General features: G+C 42.7%; 1 protein-coding gene across 17 annotated transcripts; it reads right to left on the reverse strand.

Moving 5' to 3' along the window:
* Window positions 1-331: 331 nt before the first annotated feature.
* Window positions 332-22,086, reverse strand: c2cd5 (C2 calcium dependent domain containing 5). 17 transcript variants are annotated; one of them, XM_051381689.1, is made up of 31 exons: window positions 21,747-22,086; window positions 21,162-21,270; window positions 20,988-21,074; window positions 20,663-20,834; window positions 20,461-20,556; window positions 19,930-20,085; window positions 19,589-19,826; window positions 17,978-18,093; window positions 15,552-15,776; window positions 14,970-15,058; window positions 14,543-14,578; window positions 12,939-13,047; window positions 8,958-9,072; window positions 8,698-8,796; window positions 8,471-8,582; window positions 8,282-8,361; window positions 7,921-8,107; window positions 7,660-7,824; window positions 7,094-7,138; window positions 6,482-6,622; window positions 6,338-6,401; window positions 6,140-6,201; window positions 5,943-6,041; window positions 5,725-5,814; window positions 5,545-5,623; window positions 4,945-5,037; window positions 4,411-4,443; window positions 3,975-4,106; window positions 2,625-2,818; window positions 2,382-2,528; window positions 332-2,230 (listed from the first exon to the last, which is right to left on the reverse strand). In XM_051381689.1, exons 2-31 carry the CDS (start codon window positions 21,249-21,251, stop codon window positions 2,105-2,107), a joined length of 3,477 nt encoding a protein of 1,158 aa, XP_051237649.1. In that variant the 5' UTR covers window positions 21,252-21,270; window positions 21,747-22,086; the 3' UTR covers window positions 332-2,104. The 17 variants fall into 17 exon arrangements, with proteins under 17 accessions (XP_051237649.1, XP_051237650.1, XP_051237646.1 ...); XM_051381690.1 differs by lacking the exon at window positions 17,978-18,093 and adding an exon at window positions 17,108-17,268 and having other exon boundaries at window positions 4,005-4,076; window positions 21,747-22,085; XM_051381686.1 differs by lacking the exon at window positions 17,978-18,093 and adding an exon at window positions 17,108-17,268 and having other exon boundaries at window positions 3,975-4,076; window positions 21,747-22,085.
* Between the last annotated feature and the right edge of the window lie 1,244 nt (window positions 22,087-23,330).

Consider the following 23,330-nt stretch of genomic DNA (forward strand, 5'->3'; position numbering starts at 1 on the left):
GTGGACAAAAGCATGTAAAGGGAGATCTGACCCTGTAGCAGGCATTCAGATTAACTACATTGAAATAGGTAATCTAATCACCAGTGGCTGTAGATCATATAGAGGCATCAGTATTTAACTGAGACTGTTTAATAACTAGTTAAAACAGTCCTTGTAAACGGTTAAGGTAACATTTTCAATGCAGCACTTTTACTTTTAACAGTATTTCTTTCACAGGATCTGAATATATATCCTTCATCACTGGCTGTGAGCCAAAAATATTATCATCAATTTACTGTTGATTTTAAAAAAAAGTGTGTTCATCAGCCAAAAGATGATGATCAAACAGATGCATCTTTCTTTGAGTTTATTGTGCAAGACTTACCAGGCAAGCATACAGATTCATGGCAATAAAAAGTAGGTCTGCATGCTGCTAGTCAGAAAGCAAATGCATCTAAGTATGTACATTCAAGTTTTTAGACACAAATATAGGAAACCGATCACAAACAGATTAGAGTATCACTAATTCTCTTGACACGGTGAGTCAAAACATCAGGGATTGATTGCACAGGCAAAAACGAGCAGTTAAGTTTCATAAAGTCTATGTTACAAAAATACTAAAATCTTTTTTTTAGAGAACATTTACACAGTTTATTTTCAGGTGGCACCTAAACCAGAAGATGCTTTTTCCAGCATTGGACATTGAACGTCGAAAAAAGACAGATCAGTAGCAGGACTATTACTCAGAACATGAGCTCCAAAGCAACAGTGATGAATCTGACAATGACAGCAAGAAGCATCCAGAGGAAATCACCCTAGAGCTGCAAGTGAAGCAAAAGTTACTTCAGTTCACACAGCTAAAAAGGTTTAATTCAGTCAAAGCGATCTCAAAGACTTTATCCTATGAAATATCCTTGGCTTCCCTAAAGTCCACATTGTATGACTAAGACTGCAAGTCTGTTTCATTTATATCCATCTGACCATTATACCCATCACCATTTGCCCTCTCACACCAGATGTACATGTGAATACAATGCATACACATTATGCCATTTCACCATTTCAAGGTGAAGAAATAAAAATCCTAATCATTTTTTATTTATAAAATAATCATTGGAACACAACGCCAATGGTCGTTCTAAAAGGAAAATTACTGCCCTATAGAAAAATATGTTCATTGCCTGAAATCCTCCCCAACTGATGCATGAAAGAACAAGACTGACATTTGACACTTTGAGGGAATTTGATTATCTTTAGGATACTGCTTGTGAGCAATACTGTGACAGTAATTAGGTTAGATTACCAATCAAATCAATACAAAATCTTATTTAAACATTAAAAACAGGACACCAGTTAACTAGTAGGTAATTATAACAAAATGGCATCACAGATGTGTCTGGGTTGTTTGGATTCTAGCGTCAACATTTCCATTCTTGGGTGGAGAGTACCAGCCTTGTTGGAAATTGAATACTCTGCCTTTGCCTGACACAGTTTTTATCATGTGGTTACTTTGAAATGAACAGATGGGCCTTTAATCTGGAAGTTACTTCAAATCGTAACACAGAGTGAGAATCTGACTGCATTTAAATGAGTCGATGGCATACAACTGTGTCTGTCCCTTTTGGCATGGCCATTTAATGACTCCGCCTGTGAGCTGTGGATGGACAAATTAGTCATAGCTGCCTCAAGCGTCACTTGTGCCCACACACACACAACGGGATGGCCAACGTACTGTAGCTTTGCGTGACCCCACAATGGACGGTTGTAATACAGAGACAAAAGTTAGATGCAGAGAAGTCCTTTGGCTGTTGATGTTTTAACCAAAACGTTTTTAAAACCCGCTCAGATGACCTAATTCCCAAAAGAGCTGCATCAGTATCTCCTGCACTCTCGTCGAACATAGAAAAACACAAGGAAACAGTCTGCACTCTTATATTAATACAGACTGCATGTTTATGAGTGTATGTGAGTACTTTTTGTTCTTTATTACCTGTGTCCAACCCTTTGGATCTTTTACAGAGTTTTAAGGCAGACAATAAATGACTCATATTTGAACGGCTAGACTCCGAGTGTGTGTTCACTCATATTGTGTGTCCTGCAGGCAAAGTGAGGCTGTGTTTCACTGTCATGTAGCCCCATCTGTTCCGCTAGTGCAGGTCTGTCCGATATTTGTCATTGAGGGAATGGGCTCCTGGTCCGTTTCCCTGACACAGATGACGGCATCACCACTCACATTGATGAGACACTGAGCCTATAAAAGAGGAACAAAGAGAGGAGGATTAAACCATAAGAACACCAATAATTTTAAGGGTCTGAAGATGCCAAGAGTAGTTCATTGTGCTTTCATGTATGAATGGATTGTTGATGTTCTGTGATGTGCATGAGTGTGTTTGTGTGGGTACCTGGTTCTTGTTTGGATTTTCCATAAACACACACTCTTTCATGCTGTAGGACACAACTGCATTGCCTCCCAGGGCTGCTACATGGGCTCGAACCATCGCAAACACCTCTGCAATGAATGAATGGAGGAAGCCACTGACGCCGCCTTCCTGCAGAGGACAAACACGCACATTTCATGTAAACAGGTACATCTACACATTGCACAAGATAGAGCCAATGGACGTGGCATGTCCTTGCAGTCGTACCTCCCGTAACGATGAGGTCTCTCTGATGAAAAACATGTTGATGATCCCAAGGTATTTAATGATGCGTGTCCCAGGGAGGAAGGAGAGCGGTGTCATCTTGACTACGGTGACTGAACCGCCCGCAAACGAGCGATTGGATCGCAGCGAGCGGGAACGTCCCTCCGGCAGTGGACTGGAGCGGTCCAAAGATGAGACTGCAGGTTCAGAGAGAGCAGGTAGAGGTCCAACAGAGGAATACGTGAAAAGCAAACAACAGGAGGGGAGGGAGGAAAAAAAAGACAAAAAGGCAATGGAGATACCAGAAAACACTCAAAAATAGTGGAAAAATTAAAAGCAGATATGGACTTTAAAGCAGAAAGAAATGTGAATGTGGAATGTACGTGGAAAAATGCAATCCTGCATTTGCACAGCAGGAGTAACATGTGTGTACACTTATATGTGACTGAATCTGTGTGTGTTAGGTAGGTAGGTGTGGATGTGTGGTGCAGATATGTGGTGCCAAGACAATCATGTGGAAAGCGTGCGCTGCCATGCATTCATGCAGTTCAGGCAAGCAGAAAAGACAGTTACACAGTGTCTGCAGACAGACAAACAGACCTGGGCACAGCTGTGTATGCTTACGTGTGTGAATACAATATTTGCAGTACAGTGAAGTACATGGGAGGATATTTGTGAAAGAGGTCTGAGAAATGGAGACGGACAGAGACAGCTATGAGCTGAGCTGGGCACATGTACACAAGCCAGAGTGTGAAAGATGCGCCATCGTCTTACTGCAAATTTACCTGATGTGGCTTACATCCATCAAACCAGGAACCTTCAGAGCCACACATTACTGTAGTTCACTTACAATGCACAGGACTGAAAATCATACCAGATCTTGCAGAAAAGCATTTCCCCAGGCCCCACTGTGATTTCTACCACATTCAGATTTGTATGTGTACAGTACATCCTCAAGTCATGTAATGTTTTCCCAGCTTAGATAGATTCACGATTGCAAATGCGGGGGAAAAAAATCAAAGGAATTCTTTCCAGTAATTGTCATCAAATTGCGGCAAGTTAAATCCAAGCACGCTGAATGAAAAAAAAAAAAAAAGCTTCCTATTTATTGGTCACGGCTACCGCTGCTAGAGGCACTTCAAAGCCAAGCTGCCGATTGTGGATCCCTCTGAGGGGCGGGGCTTCAACTTTCACACTCTAGCTATAAAGCTGGTGGTTGATTTGCGATGCTCCGCCCCCCAGCGACATGCATTGAGGGGTGTGTGAGTGTATGCGAGCGAGCGTGTGTGTGTGTGTGTGTGTGTGTGTGTGTGGGATTGCTTGTCTGTGTTCTGTATTTGTGGGTATGATCACCAGAGTGTGCTAGAGACTGTGTCCTCCTACTTGTCTTAACTGATCCTCGTCTTATGGTGTGAGCTTTCAGCCTAAGCAGCTCTAGCCAGGTGCTGCATCTGTCTGCAAAGGAACCGTAATCAACGGAGGCAGCTGGAGAGAAACACACACACACACACACACACACACACACACACACGCACACACGCACACGCACACACAGCCCACACCCAAACATACACAAACGCAACAACAACAACAAAAAGAGAAAAATACAAAACAAGACACAAAAAAAGAAACAAACGAACAGAAAAGAACAAAAGTGGATGAGGTTTGGGAGCGGTGCAGAATAACTCTGTCCGAGACAAAAGGATGAAAAGTCAAAACAGGGCAGTGTAGTAGTTTTGGTAGCAGGGAGGTGGGTTAGGGGTAGATGGTTGAGGAGAAGAGGGCTTACCTCTAGATGAGACGTTGGTAGTCTCTGGGACACCTGTCACACACACACAAACATCACAGTCTACCTTTGTGCTTGACAGAGAGCAGGAAGGGTTCGGGGTCAATTCCTCGCTCTTGCCACAAGGCTAACACAGCATGTGTTACCAAGCTTTCACTTCAAAATCCAAATGTTTTGTCAATCAAAATGCTCCGCCTATAGTCAGTACTTGCTAGAGCGCTCTTATTACTGTGTGTGAATGGAAAGTAAGCCATGCTGGTTTAGGAGCATGACGTCTCATCTAGACAACATCACACACTGCCCCATCTAAGTTCACATCAAAACAGAACACACTGACTGGGCTATGATACACCAGCATTTATTTACCTGCTGAACGGACCATAATCAGCTGATTATGACAGAGTTTTGCAGCTGGGGTGAGTAAAGAGACTGTACCTGAAGTGTTAGTGGAGGAGATGGGCAATGACTGTTAGTGAGGCAGGGCAGAGGAGGTGGTCAAGGAGCAAATTACAAAAAAAAAACAAGGTTGGAGGCTACCTGAGATTTTGGATGATGGCTGATTGTTGGCAGATGACGCGTCTGCACACAACTCCAAGGGAAACTGCAGCTGATCTTCGGTCTCACTGCATCCTGAAAAGATTCACAGAATCACCCAAGTACTTTAGCCAGATTTCAAACACAAGAAAAAGAACAGAAGTGATGCTTCTTAGACGGGTTACACGACTCAGGCTAGTGTGGTCTTAAAAGGATAGTCCTGTTTTCCGACTTCACTACTACTGAGACAAACTCTTAAAGGCCTTTATGCGTTTCTGCATGCAGAAAACTCATTATATTCAACTTCCAATTTACTTCTATAAGCACCCACAGTGAATTAATATGACTATTTGACACTATGGTACAATGGAAATGTTTCTTAAATAAAGCTGTTAACACTTGACAAACGACAACGTAATTACAACTTAGTGTTGTCAAAAATGTGATTCCCTACATTTGAGCAAAGCTGCAACTGATGCCACATATCCAAAGCTACAGTGAGCTGCATGCATACGAGGTATCAATGATTGTCTAATTAGGGTTAAGAAGAAAACATTAAAAACTTAAACAAAACCATAAATAATCTCCTTTAACCAGACAGACCTTTGGTAATGGCCTTTTCTGCTGGCTTCTCCTGAGTCTGGTCTTTGTCAAACGTCATGGCAACCGCTGTCACAGCGACCTGGGAGGAAGACAGCAGCAAGTAAAGTTGTAAAATGTAAATTTCAAAATGTTGTATTATGTTTTTCAACAACAAATCAAAGATGGCCTACAATTTCTCACCTGTATGAGTTCTTCTTCTGGCACTGCTACGGTGAAGTTGAGACGACAAAGACAGCAGGGGATCATAGAGCGCAGCTTGAAGTAAAAACTCTGTAACAAACCCAAAACATAAACATTGCAAGTACCATCATAAACAGTGTAACAATGCTCATTCCAAAGGATAAGCATGGCACCACATATGGCATAATTACTTGTGATAATCAATAAGGGGTTCTTACCTTCAGCAGATTCTCACATAGGTCAGTGAAGATCTTGTTCAAGCCTTGGTTAGTAAGATTGGCATTACTCAACCTAAGGACCCTCACTGATGTAAACATCTGGAGTACAGGGACAGAAACATAGCATAAACAAACAAAATAGACAAATCAGAGCTACTTTCTTAATGCTTTCGCTGTATTATGACCAGTATAGTGACCTGAACCCCGGAAGTCCAGTTGTAAATCCCAGGCATGACCTCAGTGTTGCAGCTGTAGAAACCTGAAAACAGAAAAGTGCAAATGGAAAACAGAAATAATGACATTTGTAAGAGGCTCGACCCAATCAGGAGATAACTGGCATGTGCAGTGTGTGATGATGTACTGTAACTGCAGTAGAGTGAGTAGATAGAGCGTACCTGTAGGGGTAGGGGCATCAGTGAGGAGGGAGTGGATGTCCTCCACAGCATCCGTGTCATCAATCTATGGAAATCACGGCAAATGGTTACACTTGTCCATGAGAATAATTGCATATAAATGTATATATTTTCATAAATATACACCTCCAGGACGAAGGCATCCTTCTTTCCATGCGAGAGATCGAGTTCTGACACCTCGTCTGAGCTTTCTGAGTGGGAGCGGAAAAGTCTGGATCGTTGCCTCGGGTCAGGAATTGGAGAACCCACCACTTCCTCTGTCAGCTCCTGCAAACAAATGGGACACAAGGCCTGAGCAGACGGGATGTCAAAGTGAACACCAGCACAGCAGCCCACATCTGCATCTCACATCTGCCCAGACTATACAGCTAGTAGAAAGACTATGTTAATAACACACCACATGCTCACACTCACTCTCACTCCGGTGTTAATTTGAATATGAATCTGGAAGAGTAAGGAGTGGCGCAACCCCAAACGCACTAACAGGTGAGACAGTGAATGGGCAGGGTAGATGGTCATAATAGAAATACATTAACACGGATACAACACGGAGTGTCCAGTGGGTTGCCCCTCGAGAGGTGACTCTGGAGTGGGTTACACATCGTCCTGCTCCCAAATGTCCCCAGTTAAGAGCTGTTATACAGTTATAGTAAAAGTGGTGTAGTATTACGATTAATATAGTGAAACATTTGTCATGCTTTGCTGTGTCTCACAGCTAAAAGTTGCCGTGCTCAGTACCATGTTTATGCCGCAGAACACCTCAGGGTCCAGGGCAAATAATTTCTTTAATGACCAGAGAAAGACAAGAGGTGTAAGTTTATCATGATTCACAAAGAACAGACTATATATAATGTATGATTCAGTACATGATTTTAACACTGGAACAGAGAGAATTATACTCAAAATAATGGAAACAGCTCACCGCTGAATTTATCTATTTGTGTAAAAGAATCACTGCAACCATTGTGTAAAATAAAACCTAATTAACTTGATATAACACTGTATGTGACACTTCAGACAATTCCAGCATTTAAGGGCCATAAAAATTATATATTATTCTGACATATGACATCCAAATCATAAAAACACTTTTTTAAAATCAGGGTAAATGCTACGTTTCCAACACATCTGAACAAATGTAAACCTTTTGGTTGAAACAGATTCAATATTGCCATGGGCTGTACTGTTAACAAGAGTCACAATTCCCCCCACATGACACCCTAGCTACTCTAATGTTGACATGAAACATTGTAGAAAACCTACTTGACGAAGCAGCTACTGTGCACATGTGTTGTGTGTCTCACCGGAGGGTTTATTTGATAGAGCTCTTTGTTCTTGGCTATGGTGTCATTAATCCTTTTCTGGATGGTGAGGATGTGCTGCTCATTGCTCAGGTCACCTGGAGTCTTCCCCGCAATCTGGATGCCCCCTGGTGCCGGCAGGGCCGTCAGGTACACTCCTGTAGCCGACTGAACGCACATATTCACAAACACATTTTAAGAGGACTGTGTTGTAGCAAACACACGTACGACTGATTAAGCTGTTAACCTAAAGTGTTAACCTACAGCCAGACCCAGAAGCATGTTCTCTCCGACACTGATCTGTATGTGTAAACCAAACAGAGCGTTCATGCTCCGCAGCTTCAGTTTGTTCATCAGCTGGGTGTGCAGCTCATACTCCATGAAGGGCAGCAGGTTGGAGATGGCGGTCGCGTTCACTTCACCCTGAGCCTTCTTTTTTAGACGACACAGTCTAGAAGACAAACACTGGCATTAACTCACTTTGATCAATATCTTTGATGTGGGCATCAATTTGGGATGTGTGTTGTTCAGCCTTCATGCTGCCCCTTCTGCTGCTATTACTTAGAAAAGATCAAAGAAATTCAGCACCATCATTTTGGAGCCATTTAACTGTGTGATGTATTACCTGGCCTGTATTAGGCAGCCCTTCCCTGTAACAGCTGCTTCTGGTGGCAGGTCGATTGTTGTGAACAGCACATCCGGAACCTACAAAAAAACATTATTAAAAATTAATACATACCACCAAACTGCATTTATACACTGGACAACCAAAAGATATTTTTTAACATGTGGGGGTCTTTGATAGATGTGAGACCTTTTGTCGTCTGCAGTGGTAACAGTAGGTGAGCTGGGCGGGAAAGGGCATGTTGAGCTCGTCGTACGGGATGTGACAGAAGCCACAGCTCGGGGGAGAAGGCTCCTCAAACCTGGAGAACAACACACACCATCTGCCATCAGCCTCCAATCCAAGCTGTACTGACATAAACTGTACACATTACAAGAATATAAAATTAGTTTGCTTAGTCTCTGAATCATAACAACCTGTGGTCGGTGATTCCCATGTCCAGGCAGCCTTCACGCATATACCGAGGATTCAGGATGGCTGCTGTGCCTGATGCTGAGAGGATACACACCTCCTCACTGTGTTGAAGGGAGATGGACAGATCAAGAGGGAAAGAAACAGAGGAGGATGAGAACAAGACATGAAACTCGTGTGCTTAAGACAAAAAGCAAACTGGTTTATAACATACAAATTCAACAATAGGCAAAGCATTTTTCTACATATATGCACTACTACACACCAGATGCTAGTGCTCTCGCTGTACCCCACAACAGCATGGCAACCTAGAGCTTTGGCATGAGATTTGATCTCCTGGCGAATCTCCTCCCACCAGGCATCGCGAGTCTCTGGCTCATCTGTAAAAAACAAAAGTCTGAATCACCCACTTTTCACAAGAAAAAATTCTGATTTGCTGAGCTATGTATCATAATCCTCACTGAACCCTTAAGTCTAGCTAATAATTAGATAACAATAAACCTAACTAACATTTGTCAACATAGTTGGATAAAAAACAATTTTGTATCTAAGGCTGTATCTAATCTGACTGCTTTGACTTACCAGAAGATTAATAGATAGCAAACAGTACAGTTTGTATATTCTGATGATTCATGGGTTAAATGGCGTATCAAAGCAAGCCAAAACCAACTATCAGTTCGTGAAACAAAGTGACAATGAGAATGATTTCATGAGAGTTTGAGGATGATGATGAAGGCAAAGTCAATGGTTATGTTAGTCATGTGTGTTCTCACTGGCTTTTCTTAAGTCTAAAACATCTAAAATCTCTCTATGTCTCCTTTCAGTCAGCCACACTAACAGAAAGGACACAGGTGAGAAACAAAGCCTGTTTGGGCTGTGGTGGTTTGACTATAGAAAGGAAATTTTGTTGGCTGGCTGAAGAGTAATTACTTAAAAGACACTGTTTCCAACCCTGGTGAGAAAGGTTTTAAATTCAAAAGGATTGAGCCTTCATCATACGTAGGCTAAACCATGGGTGTGTTTCAATAGTCTCATGAGGCTTTGCTCCATTAAGACCTCTGTTTTACTAAAATTGTTCAAAAGAGCCTAATCATTGCAAGTTGTGAGTTTAATCTCACTCATTTGGTAGTTCTGGATCACTGAACAAAGAACACATGAAGGAAGCAACATTAGAGTATTGAGTCGCACCCCATGACTCCCTGAGAGGGCCACATGCTGACAGAGCCCCAGAAAGAGAGAGAAACGCTGCTAGGAGAGACAGGGAGAGGAATGGATGAGGAGAACAGAACGGGAGATCAACTGAGGAGATGAAGAATAATGACTGGTGGTCAGGCATCAGGCCCACGAAGTGGGTTCCTTTAAACCAGAAGCAGCATGTCACACAGGCACAGGCTCACCAACGTGCACACTCATGACCATGTGCACGCTCAAGGACAGACAAGGGCCATATTCATTCACCAGAGTCATCAATTCTAGACTAGTTTTTAAAGATACGGACTGATATCATGCTTCCTTCCTTTCCCCCAGAGCTCACATCTTCCCTTCTACCCCATCATACATCAAATCAATTTTATTATTTTCCTCAACTGCCACCCATCCAATCAGCCTGCCTTCCATGCATCCATCCATCCATCCCTCCTTCTCTCTCTCTCTCTCTCTCTCTCTCTCTCTCTCTCCCAGTATGAATACGGCCCAGTGAGTTAAGGATGCACATGCCCGGTCAGTGGCTCTTTGTCACAGAGTAAACCTCCTAAACATCCTCTGGTCTAGAGAGGTTTGACCACAATGCTGATTCAGGAAGCGTTAGAACAGCGCTGGGACAACATTAGGGAAGAGCTCCAGCTCTTCTGTGCAGCAGGATGAGCTTTGGTGGGGAGAGGGGGGGAGGTGGGAGGGGGAAGCCAGGCCAGGCCGGATGGAGTGGGGGTGGGGACACAGCGCATGCTCAACTCAGCTCAGCACACACTCACACAGATTAGAGAGAGGAGAATGGCAGCTCACTGAATTCATCAAATTTCAATTATACACTATCCAGCTAAAATTTGTCAGTGGATATTTAGGCCAGCTGATCTACTTTGGTTAAATATCATTGTTGGGTTTAAGAGGTTTAACTTAACTGAGCTGCCATCACTCCTTTGGGTGATAGCAGTAAAAGGGGGGAAATACCTGCAGTGACACTATTCCAGTCTAGCAGTTTGTATGAGCGCGTGTTACCCAAGGCTGGGCCAGAACACACCGTTAGTACAGAAAAGAGAGAAAAAGAAAAGAAGAGATAGTCTAACAAACAAGCACAGCACAACAGCAGCACTCCACAGTCACTATGCAAAGACAGACAACACTACACAGTCACTATGCAAAGACAAACTATATTCAGGCCTACAAAAACAATCTTGAAAGAAGAACACCGACAAGGAAAAGAGGAGAATAGAGATGAGTAAAAGCTACAGGCCTAGCCGTTATCTTAAGAAGACTTGAGGAGGAATTAAGCAATTTAATAGAAAATAGGAGCATGCAGTAGCAGTCCAACTCTAGCATACTTTCTAAACTTAAAAAGGTACCCTGTGGAGTTTTCTTGCAAACAAACATTATGTCTAAATTCTGAGTTTCTTGCCAAAACACATGGTGTGTTTCCTTTTTTTAAATATATTGTTTCTGGCTTTTTATGTCTATAATGGATTGAGACAGCTGAAGGTATAAAGGAAAGGGGGTAGAGCGAGAGAGGGGATGACAAAGAGCCACAGACTGGAATTAAGCCCGGGCTGCTGCGGTAAGGACTCAGCCTTAGTACACAAGGCGCAATCTCTACCTGGTGAGCTATTGGGGTGCCCCCAAATAAATTGTTATGCCATTTTAATATGTTAAACCGCCCCCAATTGTCGTTCTGTGGAATAGCTTGAAGTATGTATCATATCACCCGCACACTCACACGTGCATGTTTGTCCTTAGTGCTCCATAGTGCTACTTGTGGTCAAAAACTCCACAGGGTACCTTTGATATTTGCTGTGTAGTTAATATAGTCAAGGCATAGCAACAGTGAACAGGGCTCTTTTCAGAATGGTGAATGCTGCAGTGTGGATCAAGAAAAACTTTGTGAAAGCTATGCAGTTTACACTAGTTTAGACAGGATCTGTGTTGGTCTAATCATTGCGTTGGTCTAATCATTGCAGGCCTAAGCCTTTTTGGAGATAGTCAGTAAAATCATTTTTGGGTAGCTTATTTTGGTTCCCCTGTCCACCTCTGAAAAGAACCCTGCTTATCCTAACCCAGCCAACATTCATCAGCACTCCCCTTTCCCCAAATTCTCAGACTTTCTTGATTCAGAGTAGTAAAAGACCATTAAACTGGGCAAATTACTGAGGCTGCCAAGTGGATTCAGACACCTACTATCGTGATGAGCAAATTTCGGGTTGTCATTAATATAAATCTCATTTAAAAAGTCTTTGTAATAGTCAAACACATATGGATTTTGACACAGAGATAAGAAGCGTATTTGAGACTCAAGGTGGGAGAGAGTCAGACACCACAGTACCTCACCACAGTGCCACCTGCAGCCAACAACATCACACAACAGAAGCAGCAGGCAACAGACTAGAGCCATGCACTACTATTGCACCTAACCTCCAGGGGGCAGCACACAAAACAGCCACACACACACACACACACACACACACACACACACACACACACACACACACACACAAACACCAAACACACAACACACACACACACACACACACACACACACACACACACACACACACACACACACACACACACACACACACACACACACACACACACACACACACACACACACACACACACGACTGAGACAGAGTATACATTACACAAAGCCAGTCAATCAAACCACGAGGTGAAAGTTGCCCCTATCCATGAAACTTTTTAACACGGGTAGTAGTAGCTTATCCTAACTTTATTTCCATCAAAGTGATACGAAGCTGCAGACTATAAGTGTGACCAGGAACAGCTTTCACCTGCTTTAGGACTCGTACATAACTGAAGTCTTTCAACATAATTGCTCTAAACAATAAAACAGATTGAGACTAGGGCCAGGAAAACTGTTCAGCACAACAGGATAATGGGCAGCATTGACTAACAGCCAGTTGCAACAAGACTGGACACTCACACAATACTGTAGGTCAATGGAGGACCTCACTCATATCATGTCACAGGACAATGGACGAGCTACATTTGGACACTGTGTGTTTGTGTGTGCTCAACTCACCGGGGTTGTGTATACGGTCCAGTAGTTTGACAGAGCGAGCACTGACCACTCCACCGACATGAACCAGAAAACCAGGCGGAAAAGACGTCAAGGTGAAGAAGGGGAACTCCTGCAGATAAAAAAAAACAGCCGTGTCACTTACAGTACACAAGCTTTTTACCAATGGATTTTTGCTAATAATAGTGACTGCTACATTATTGTAACACTTTTCCTTTTTCCCCCCATGACTTTAGGTCTATAATATCAGTGTCTGAGTTCAATTGTTACTTTATGTTGACTATTTTCAGATATTACTAAAAGACAGACTGTGCACGTGAGCACTTCAAGTTTTCAGGGCTTCAACAACAGAAATAAAAATCTGGGCTATAAAAACTAATTGTATGTAAAAACATTCACATAATCTTAAATCTTAACAGCGGCTACGACTACGAAAATAAAAATCTTCAAAACTGGAGACCAAACTTTAGATTCAGTTTCTTTAGGCGTATTACAAAATAAATGTCTTAAGTCCCAGACATTATGTACCTCGTCTTTAACTGATATGTGTAGACTTAGGTGATAACAGTGAAACAGTCAAAAGTACCAACATGCAGCAAGGATTGACAGTGATGGTGTCCCCCCCCATGCAAGGTTGACCCCCCTCCCCAAAAAGTCCCCACTCGGTCCATTCCAGCCTACACTCGTAGACACAAACTCAAGAGCATTTCAAATAGACCTGGAAGTGATTGAGCCTAGATATTGTGTATCACTGATTTAGTGATTCATTCAATCCTTTCAAATCTATATAAATGCACTAATTACGTTTTGGAGTTGAAAGTAAAGAGAACAAACACACACATAACACACTCCCAACGAGGACTTGACTGAGGATCTAGACTCTGTTTTACATGCGTCTCTCTCTGTTCACTAACATGACAGCTGGTCCTCTGCCTCCAGTCAAATAATGTCATGCAGTCACTTACGAGAGGAGCTGGAAATGCTTGGACTGTCTGTCAGCATTTGGTATTTATTCTGTTAAGTTGAAGTGATGGCCACCTTTACAGAAAACCTGAGGGACACTGATTTCCAAACATGCATATATATGAGATGAGAAGAATTTGGTGGGAATACCATTCTTTCTTGTCCAGTACTCCAGGAAGGAAGGACACTAATTTGAATGACAGCTCCTCCCATTCAGAGCAAGAGGGCAAGAATGAGGCGATGAAGTGAGCGTGCTCATTCCCGTTAATGACACAGGAAAACAAAATCTGACTTGGGGAAAAGAAGTCAGAAAGGGGGGAGGTGTTTGGAGTATCCAGAAGGCACACGCACACAGTCACACGTACCCTTCAAACGTGAAGGGAACACAACTCCTAGCCTCCAGCCCTCCACCTAACATGTCTGTGAATCTTTTAGAGCGCGGGGGGTGGCAAGCAAACACACAAACGGGGTCACACAAGGACCCACTGACATGTTGCTCAACCCAGCCTGCCCCCTCTGAGATCTACAAACAGCAGAGGACGGGGCAGGTTAGGAGTTGATTCAGACTTGGTGGTGGCCATCAGCTGGTCAGGGTGTTAGGGAAAGGGTAGAGAGAGTGAGAGTGTCACACTGATGGGACATACCCTGGCGTTTAACAATAACCCAGAGGAGGACGCTCCCTGAGTAGCACAAGTGGTTAAGAGGACAGAGAAAGGGAACATTATTTGCTCTTACACAGACGTACTCCCCATTAAACACTTAATACCTCACCAGTGTAAATTAGTGATCTTTCACAAAGAATGCAGCTGTGTAAATAGTGTGCGACACTGAGTAACTGTCTGACCTTGTGTATAGGCATCTGAGGCTGATATGCAGCACTGCATGTCAAAGCATAAACTGTCAAGAATGACATTCCTTAATCGCAGTTTTGACTTGTGTTACTAGAAATCTTTGGCTAGTAAAATTCAATGATACTGAACATTTTGACCTGCGTTTTCAGTCTCATATCTTTGCACAAGTGACTCTGTAAATATATTTATGAGCATGTGTGAATGTTGAGTGTCATCGTACCCTCTGCTCGAGAGCCGTCTGCGTCTGTTGTCTGAGCAGGGTCTTCAGAGGCCCCGCCTCCTTTCCAGCACTTCCCCCGCTGCCCATCCCTGATCAGAGAGGAGAGGCTGGCTTCAGTTTCATCACTTTCAACACACAGGTCAATGGACTACAAAGCCAGTCAAACTGTCATTGGATTATTGCATTGCAGTATTAATGTTTTTATGACAAGTCAAGTGAAAGCAACTGCTGGAGCTGCACACCATGCATTCAATAAACCTGCTTCACCATCATCCTAATAGGCTCACCTACTCTTAATTCAGGCTTCAATACTGGACCTAGAGTAAGGTTTGGGTACGCCTGGAAAACACATCAAGCCACATGCTGAGGTAGGAGTATCCCGAGTATGTAGTGATCAGTAGTGTTGTTTCACAGTGAGCTCTGGGCAGTTACACCTTGCGTGTTGAATTAATGTTTCCTGATAACACCAGTCAAGTGGATCTGGGTATGAACACGCCGGCTGTTGACCCAATATACAAGAGAAGCGCCAACACTACACTGTTGAAACGTGTTACTTGATGACACACAGCAGTCCTACTATACCGGAGGCTGCCAGCAGCAGGTCCTCGGTGAAGGACACGCTCTTTCTCAGCAAGGCAGAGTCTGAGCGGATGGAGGAGAGAGGGGGCGGGGTGGTGGCTCTGGGGGCAGAGCCGTGACCACAGCCCACTGAGCCAGAACCAGGAAGGGACAGAGTGTCTGTGGAGAGGGTGGGGGAGCTGGGGCAGAGGAAGATCCCAGGCCTGCGTCTCACTGGCTGGGCCTTCTCTATCCAGCAGAAACAAAACAGATGGATGGTGCACAGAGAAAAACAGAAATATTGAGAATGGACAGGCAGAGCAATGAGGAGAGTGGTCAGAAGCACAACAACTGAGGAGCGGTGAGAAGGATATGACAAGGAGAAAGTGGACACTGGCATAGAGGAAGAATAACCCTAACGCCTGATAATCAAATTGAATTGCTATTTTGTGGCGCTTTATTAATTCAGCATGAAATTATATTCATGTTAGCTGTTGAAGGGTGTTTTGTTTTGCTCTAACCATTCACCATGTAATGATCTCGAATCACTCAGTTGCGAGTGACGTATCCAGTTTAGAGCTGCTAAGAGCTTAATGTTTTTCAGAACAAATTTAGGAGTTAGAGTTGTGTCATTTCCGTAAGTCAACTTAAAACGACCTGTACAACTGCTCCAATCTCATCACACTTGCTATTTTTTCATGCATGTAGCTAGCAAGCTAAATGTCCACAAAGTTCTGGTTGGTTGGTTTCTTCAACTAGTGGAAATGGAAAATCAGTAGGCACAACATAAGACCTATTTGAATTGCAGATCAAATTGGAGCCAAGCTACAAAAAAAGAGGTGTGCAGGATAAAGATAGGCAAGTTGACACAAAGGGGCAAAAGAAGGAATGGGAGAATACAGGGGCAGGAGCAAAAAAAAAAAAAAGGGACACAAAAAATAGACAGAATATGAGAAATAGAAGAGAGAGAAGAGGAAATAAGAAAAAGGAAAGCAGAGGAGAGGGAATGAGGAGGGGAGAAGTGGGCTTGGGCTGCTGGTCTCCTCCTGAGGGGTCAAGCAAGCATCTCTGGTAAGAAGGTTCTTGTAGTTCTGCGTTAAAATGTGTTCAAGTTGTCCTTGGGGCAGAGTTTGACTACACTTACCTTTTCCTCAATGATTAACCATAATGGCTACTAATGAAAAAGTGACCTTAGATCAACAACAGCCCCTCATGAGACACAGTGCTTCCATTAAAAGACCACAACAAGGGGACAAAACTAATACAGAGATCTGGTGTGTCTTCATACTATTAAGCACATGTTTTACACAAACTAAAGGCTTTCCAATATCTTTTTTTAAATAGAGTGAGAAAAGAAGACACACCAGGCCACTGAGGACAAGGGGGAGGATGGGACCCAGATAAACAAATATGTACAATACCATTCACAATAAAATAATGTTCAACTCAACCATTAATTTTTTTTAAAAACAAATAAAGAAACAAAAATCTGAAAACCATCACCGGAGTAGCACCACAATGAGGTGAAGGAGAAGGGAGGGATGAGAATGGTAGAGGGGGATGGGGCCAAGTGTTCTTACCCGTCTTGGGCGTCAAACTGAGGTCTGTGTCTGATGATGAGGACTGGCGGCTGCATGGCTTGGAGGGAGAGAAGGGGGGAGGAGAGGAGGAGGAGGTGGGAAGGGCTCTGAAAGGGGTTGGCGGGCCAGAGGACGAGAGCAGGTCCTCACCAAATACCGGCCTGCCAGGAGAACATGACACAATACACACACCCACGTCAGTCACCACCTCACCCTGCGTGTGTGCATATATGGGAGTGGGTCAGTGTGGCCATTAAGTGGGATGGTGACTATTTTATTGTGTGATTTGTTTGTTTTGGGTGAGGTGCGTTTGAGGTGCTACGGATGGCTGGAGAACAAAAAAAAAAAAAAAAAGCAAGCGTGGAAAGCAAAAATTAGACAAACACAAAGAAACACACACAATAAACTAAAGAAAGCAACATGTCAAAACACAAGGACAGATTCAACAGAGGATGACGAGCTGAAGCATGTGTCCCAGTAGAGTGAAGCAAAGGTCAGGTGACTGTAGAGAGACCACAGGCCCTTCTTCAGGGCTAAAGCTACACCTTAAACATGTTTTCGTTGCAAACAGCCAATAGAAATGCTGAATGACGCAACTGGGAACCTGACTGTCACTCCTTATCGTTGGAAAAAGACGTGACACGTGGATGGATCTTTCTTCGACAAAAGGTAAAGGGGTCTGCCTCCTTTCAACAGCCTGATGCCTCCGTCTACACCATCGCTTTATTGCTACTACATGGCTGTCTCTACCAGACTCCAGCAAAAATATATTCACTTTTCTACTTCCATATAAAACATCATCATGTACTTCTCTTTGTATTTCAGAGTTCTCTTTCTCCTGTATCTATTTCCTTCCCTGCCTCTGCGTACCAGTGAAGATGAGTGTGGGAACAGAGACAGAGAAGTTCTGGGACAGTCTCTGGGAGCTGCAGGCCGAATGCACTGGGCTGTTGTGGGTGGAGCGGCATCCGTGGGCAAGGGGGGACCTGGGCCAATCAGCACGCAGAGAGAGGAAGACAGAGGACCGATTTGGACACAAGCAGTGAGAAACGTCCCGAGTCAGAGAGGAAGAAAAAGACACACACAAAAACCAACACCACAACATCGCAATAGAGTGAAAAAGGAAACAAAAAAAAGGAAAAGAAGTTTTTACTCCCTTTCTTTGCCTCGGCAGAAAGCTCATGCATAGCCCTCAGCTAAAGATCAGTCTCACACAAACATACACAACAGGGACGGAAACACAACAGAAAAAGGTGACAAAAGGCCCAAACAGGCACAGGGACAAGCTGACCTGTAGAGAAATTCTTAAATGTATCCCAATGATTATGTTAAATTTAATTAAGTTTGATAATGGATTTGTTGTTCAAAAAGGTAGAGTGTGTAACATTTAGGAGGATCTATTGGCAGGAATGAAATAAAACATTCATAGATATGTTTTCATTAGTTTATTAACGACATGTGTTTTAGTTACGTTAGAATGAGCCGGTTTTATCTACAGAGGGTTCGTTGGACTGTTGTTCAGACATAACAGGCAATCTGAAAACATATTTTTGTGAAATTATGATGGGCATGTGTCACTATTTTCTGACATTTAATTTTTGATTTATTATTTTTATTTAACCCTTATTAAGCCAGGTGAATCCCACTGAGGTCTGAAACCTCTTTTGCAAGGGAGATCTGGCCAACACTGCTGCAGCATAAATAGTTGCAGACAAGAGAACAGAGACAAATAAGAAAGGAGTCATGTACCCTCAAATATACAGTAAAATATTAACTAATTGATTAATTAAATTACATCAATAGATACATTTGACAATAAAATATTCATCAAATAATCTACTGTATTTCTTGTCATCACCAAAGTGTTTACATCCCTGAAAGATACAATCTCACACACAGTCACTGACACACAGATACATTGAATAAATGCAAATAAGAAGCACACATGCACTCAACTATAGTTATGCTCACAGTCACTGAATGATATCACAAGCTAACTCAATAGCCACGGTGAGGACGACAGAACAAAATGAAGTGAGTGTTAGAGGCAGAGCAGGACAAGTGTGCTAGATACTCACTAAAAGGCGGCAGCACTAGAACATGCAGAGGCAGAGCAGAAAGCCATGCAAGAGCGGTCTAAAAGAGTAGACAAGGGAGGAGGGGGGTTGAGGATGGCTGTGTGTGTACTGTACGTGTGTGTGTCTCAGGATATGCTGTGTGCTGTTAGTTTCATGATGCAATACAGGTGACACATTAGACTCACAAACAAGGGAAATCAAAGATACTGAGACACACACACACAGGAGTAAGTGCTAGACTATAAAACAGACACAACATACAGTACATTTTGTCCACACACTCTCCCTCTCGTGCACACACCGATCATCTTTCCGCATTCTCACAAAACTAGATTTGTAGTGAAACTTGCACATAAAAAAAAAAGAGGCAGGGTCCATGCTTGTGTTGTTGGTTCATACTCACTCCTTTCCATCCTTGGAAGGGGAATTGCAGGCGTTGGAGGCAGGGGCTGTGTTAGGGTGCATGTGTGTGTTGGTGTTGGGGGCGCTTCCAGAGCTGAGTTTGTCCAGTGTGCAGGCAGTACCTATGGCCCGGACCACCAGGCCAGACTCGCCCTCCAGGTCAAAACACTGCAAGTAGCCCACCACTGCATTCCCGCCCATCTCCAGTACCTTAAGCCCTATTTTCCTCTGCAGCTCTCCTAAATGAGGGGTAACACACAGCCACATTAACAAGAGAACGGGGAGGATCAAATTCCTATTCCTCCTCACCGACATGTAAAGAGGATCACTGAATTTTCTTACCAGACATAAGAGATATGAGCCTCTGACGGGCTTCATTGGAGGCCCGAGGAGTTCGAATACGGTCGATCCACTGGTACTCTGGATCTTCATTCACCACAAGTTCCTCCACAAACCCGTGCACCATCGCTGCCCGGTAGCACCGTGGAATGGATGTGGCTGCCATACACAATTAGACAAACACCACATAGAGTAAAATTATTTTAGATTTCAATGGAAAAACTTCTCTTCAACTTTTATTCCATTTTAAGTACATATTGACAAGTGACAATTTCTATTTTACAGTGCACAGTTGGCACTGACACAACTTCTTGTAGGAAATTATCTTATTTTTATGTTCTATCAACTTTATGCCTAAAAAATAAAAATTAAAAATTAAATTGTCCACAAATTAAACACCTTTCTTGCACCACTTCATGTGTAACTTCCCTATGTATAGTCTAAATCTGAAATTTATGTACACAAATTGTGTCTTGTGATGTATTTTTAACCTGTAAACAAACAACTGGAAAACAAAAGTCAAATCAGACGTACTGCAGAAGAACTTGACCCCGCAGGAGGATTGTCTGAAGCGGTTCAAATCATTAAAAAGCTCCACTTTGACGAGAACATTTATCTCCCCTCGGATACCTAATGAGAGAATTATAGAGAAACACATACACACAAATCTTCTAATTAAGGAATAATACATAAGGGGGAAAAAATGTGCAATTATCATGGTCAGATTAGTTTGTACCGTGGATGGTATCATAGATGGGAAACCAGCCGGAGATGACAGACGCAGCCTCACTGCACAGCAGCGGATCAATGTCAATGTAAACTTTCCCTATGGCATCATTAGCACTATAAGTGTCGTGGTCCAACACTGTGACCTGCAAAGGCTCATCCTGCAAGTCCTCATCGTCAACCTGGACAGCAAGAAGAAGAAGAGCAAAATAAGACAAAAATGGAGCAGAGGTGAGATTGTACGCAGGGTTACAAATACTGCAATTAAAACGCAACTCATCCACAGTATGTGTTGCATCAAAATACCATTTTTTAAAGGGAACTGCACGTTTTACCTCAAATTTGAACCACTCTGAGTTCCACTGTGGATTGAGGGATTTGGGACAGACATCGGTTTTGAAAGTTGTGTTTCCAAACTTAACCTAGGGAAACAAAAAGACACAAGACACATATTTTAAACGCCTAATCATGATGTAATGATGATGTCTTGCTATTCAAGCTTCACTCACCTCTACAAAAGCATCAGTAAGATCACTGGCTCTGTCCATCACAGGCAAGTGGCGCCCTGCCACAATCCTGGCCTTTAGTTTTCCAGGCATGATTCAACTGCAAGTTGATCTGTAAACAAATCATAACAATAACAAATAAATGTATTTCAGCTACTGTAATCAACGCTGCTGTCACTAACAACAGTGTAGACTGAAGAGTGGGGCTCTTAAGTAACGTGGGCATATGTTGTTGACAGTGTGAAGAGCTCCTTATCTTATTTACATGCTTCAAGCTAATAAGCTAGCTTCCCTCAGCCGTACACGGATTTAACATTTCCAGCTGAACTCTTAACTTATCGACTCAGTTCAAAGTTATCTATTAAACTACTGTTTATGAGCACGACAGCAACTGTGGGTTAGCTAGCCTAGATTGTGTTAGCAAAGCAGGGCTAGCAAGAAAAGCCACTTAGGTTAACTGCATTGCAGTCACAATCTCCTTAGCTCTACCTGATCGGCCATGTTTTTACAATCATACAGCAAAGCCACCACCCATATGACAACAACACTATCTCCTCTCACTCCCTGCGCAGACAGTATCATCCTTACCAGTGCTGTAATATCAAAAGACAGCTGTCAAGGCGGCAGCAGGCTCTTTTAACTCGGACATTACTGTTGACAGCCCACCGCTCGTCTGACCTCCGTGTCTCTCCCATAACACGTAGTTCCCGGTACACCGAGCAGGAAAAGTGCCGTTCAAGTTAGAAAATATTCATCAGCCGATATTACGGCTAAAGTCGCTAGATACACGGCTGTACGGGTGTACAGGTGTGGTTACGACCGACTTGTCGAGCCTTTACACATGTCGCTGGTTAGCGCGTAAAGCCAACGGTTGGCTAGATGACGGTACAGCCATGATGAATGAGTATTCAGCATTCAGAGCGTTAAGCGTGTGCCGTGTTCACGTACACCTCGTAAGCTCGTACTTAGATTTGAAATGCTACACTGATGTTCCTCCGGTTTGGAAAAAAAAAAATCTTTGGATAACTCTCATTGGTAACATTTGATGAATATGTAGATAGACTAGAAATAGATTTTGGTCGGTTTCGCCGTGTGTTACGTAGCTACATACTCAGATAAAAGCCAGTATTCCGAAGCTACCCTAAATGCAGCGTTTGTCAATGGACATGCGCAATGTTAACAAGGTGACACTAGTTGTAGGAAGCATGTATTCAGCTTTTGACATAGCTAGATGTAAGGCCTTTAAATATGTTATGTATAATGTTATTAGTCAGTTATATATATAATAATAATAATGATATTTAAAGTACATTTTAATTTTGTCAAATTGATACAGACATTGAAAAGTATGTGGATTTTATAATCTTTTTAAGCACAGCACAAAAAAAAAACAGGATGGTAGCTGAGGCCTATTTGTCACAAAATACTGAGCGTTGTGCCAGGTGGATTTGTCTGAATTAAATCTGAGTCCCCAGCTTGTCACCTCAGTATGGGGGAAGCGAGACCATAGGTTGGTATTTTTGGTCTGTACGTATCTGTGAAGACAAATGCCTGTGCCATCCCTGGAACTATGCAGAGGGAGTCATCACTCAAGATTAAGTTACACATGTATGACCATCACATCTTAATAATGACCTCTTCTCACCTGGGCCATTTTAAAGGTTACATTTTCCCCACATAGCTGTTTAACATAGTTTCTTGTTCATTACAATATGTGAAATATAATAAATAATTGCAGAAGGACAGAAAGATGACAAGGGAGTGTTTGATCCCGAAATAGTGCAAAAGTTGCATGCAGTTGGGGGCTACACTGAACCTGCCACTATATTAAAACACAACATGCTTTTGTTCGTGTAGGCCCACAAAACATATCATCACTCTCCCAGAAATGAAGCATGTCAGAGGAGGGTGACACCATGAAGGTCAGAACTTTCCAACCTGGTAACAGCTATGTGCTATAAAGAAAAAAATAAACATTGAACCAATATTTATGTTCTACATCATCCTTTATACATTTTGATCATGTCACAAAGCATGTACACATTTTGACCTGGAAGTTATTTAGTCACATGCATGTAAATGTATTCTGTTTTCAGTTCAAACAAACATATGTGACTTAAACTCGTCTCATCTTTAGAGTGATGCCAGATCATGACGTGTTTTCCTGGTAAT

This window comes from Dicentrarchus labrax, unplaced genomic scaffold (genome assembly GCF_905237075.1).
Source record: "Dicentrarchus labrax unplaced genomic scaffold, dlabrax2021, whole genome shotgun sequence".
Taxonomy (NCBI): Eukaryota; Metazoa; Chordata; class Actinopteri; family Moronidae; genus Dicentrarchus; species Dicentrarchus labrax.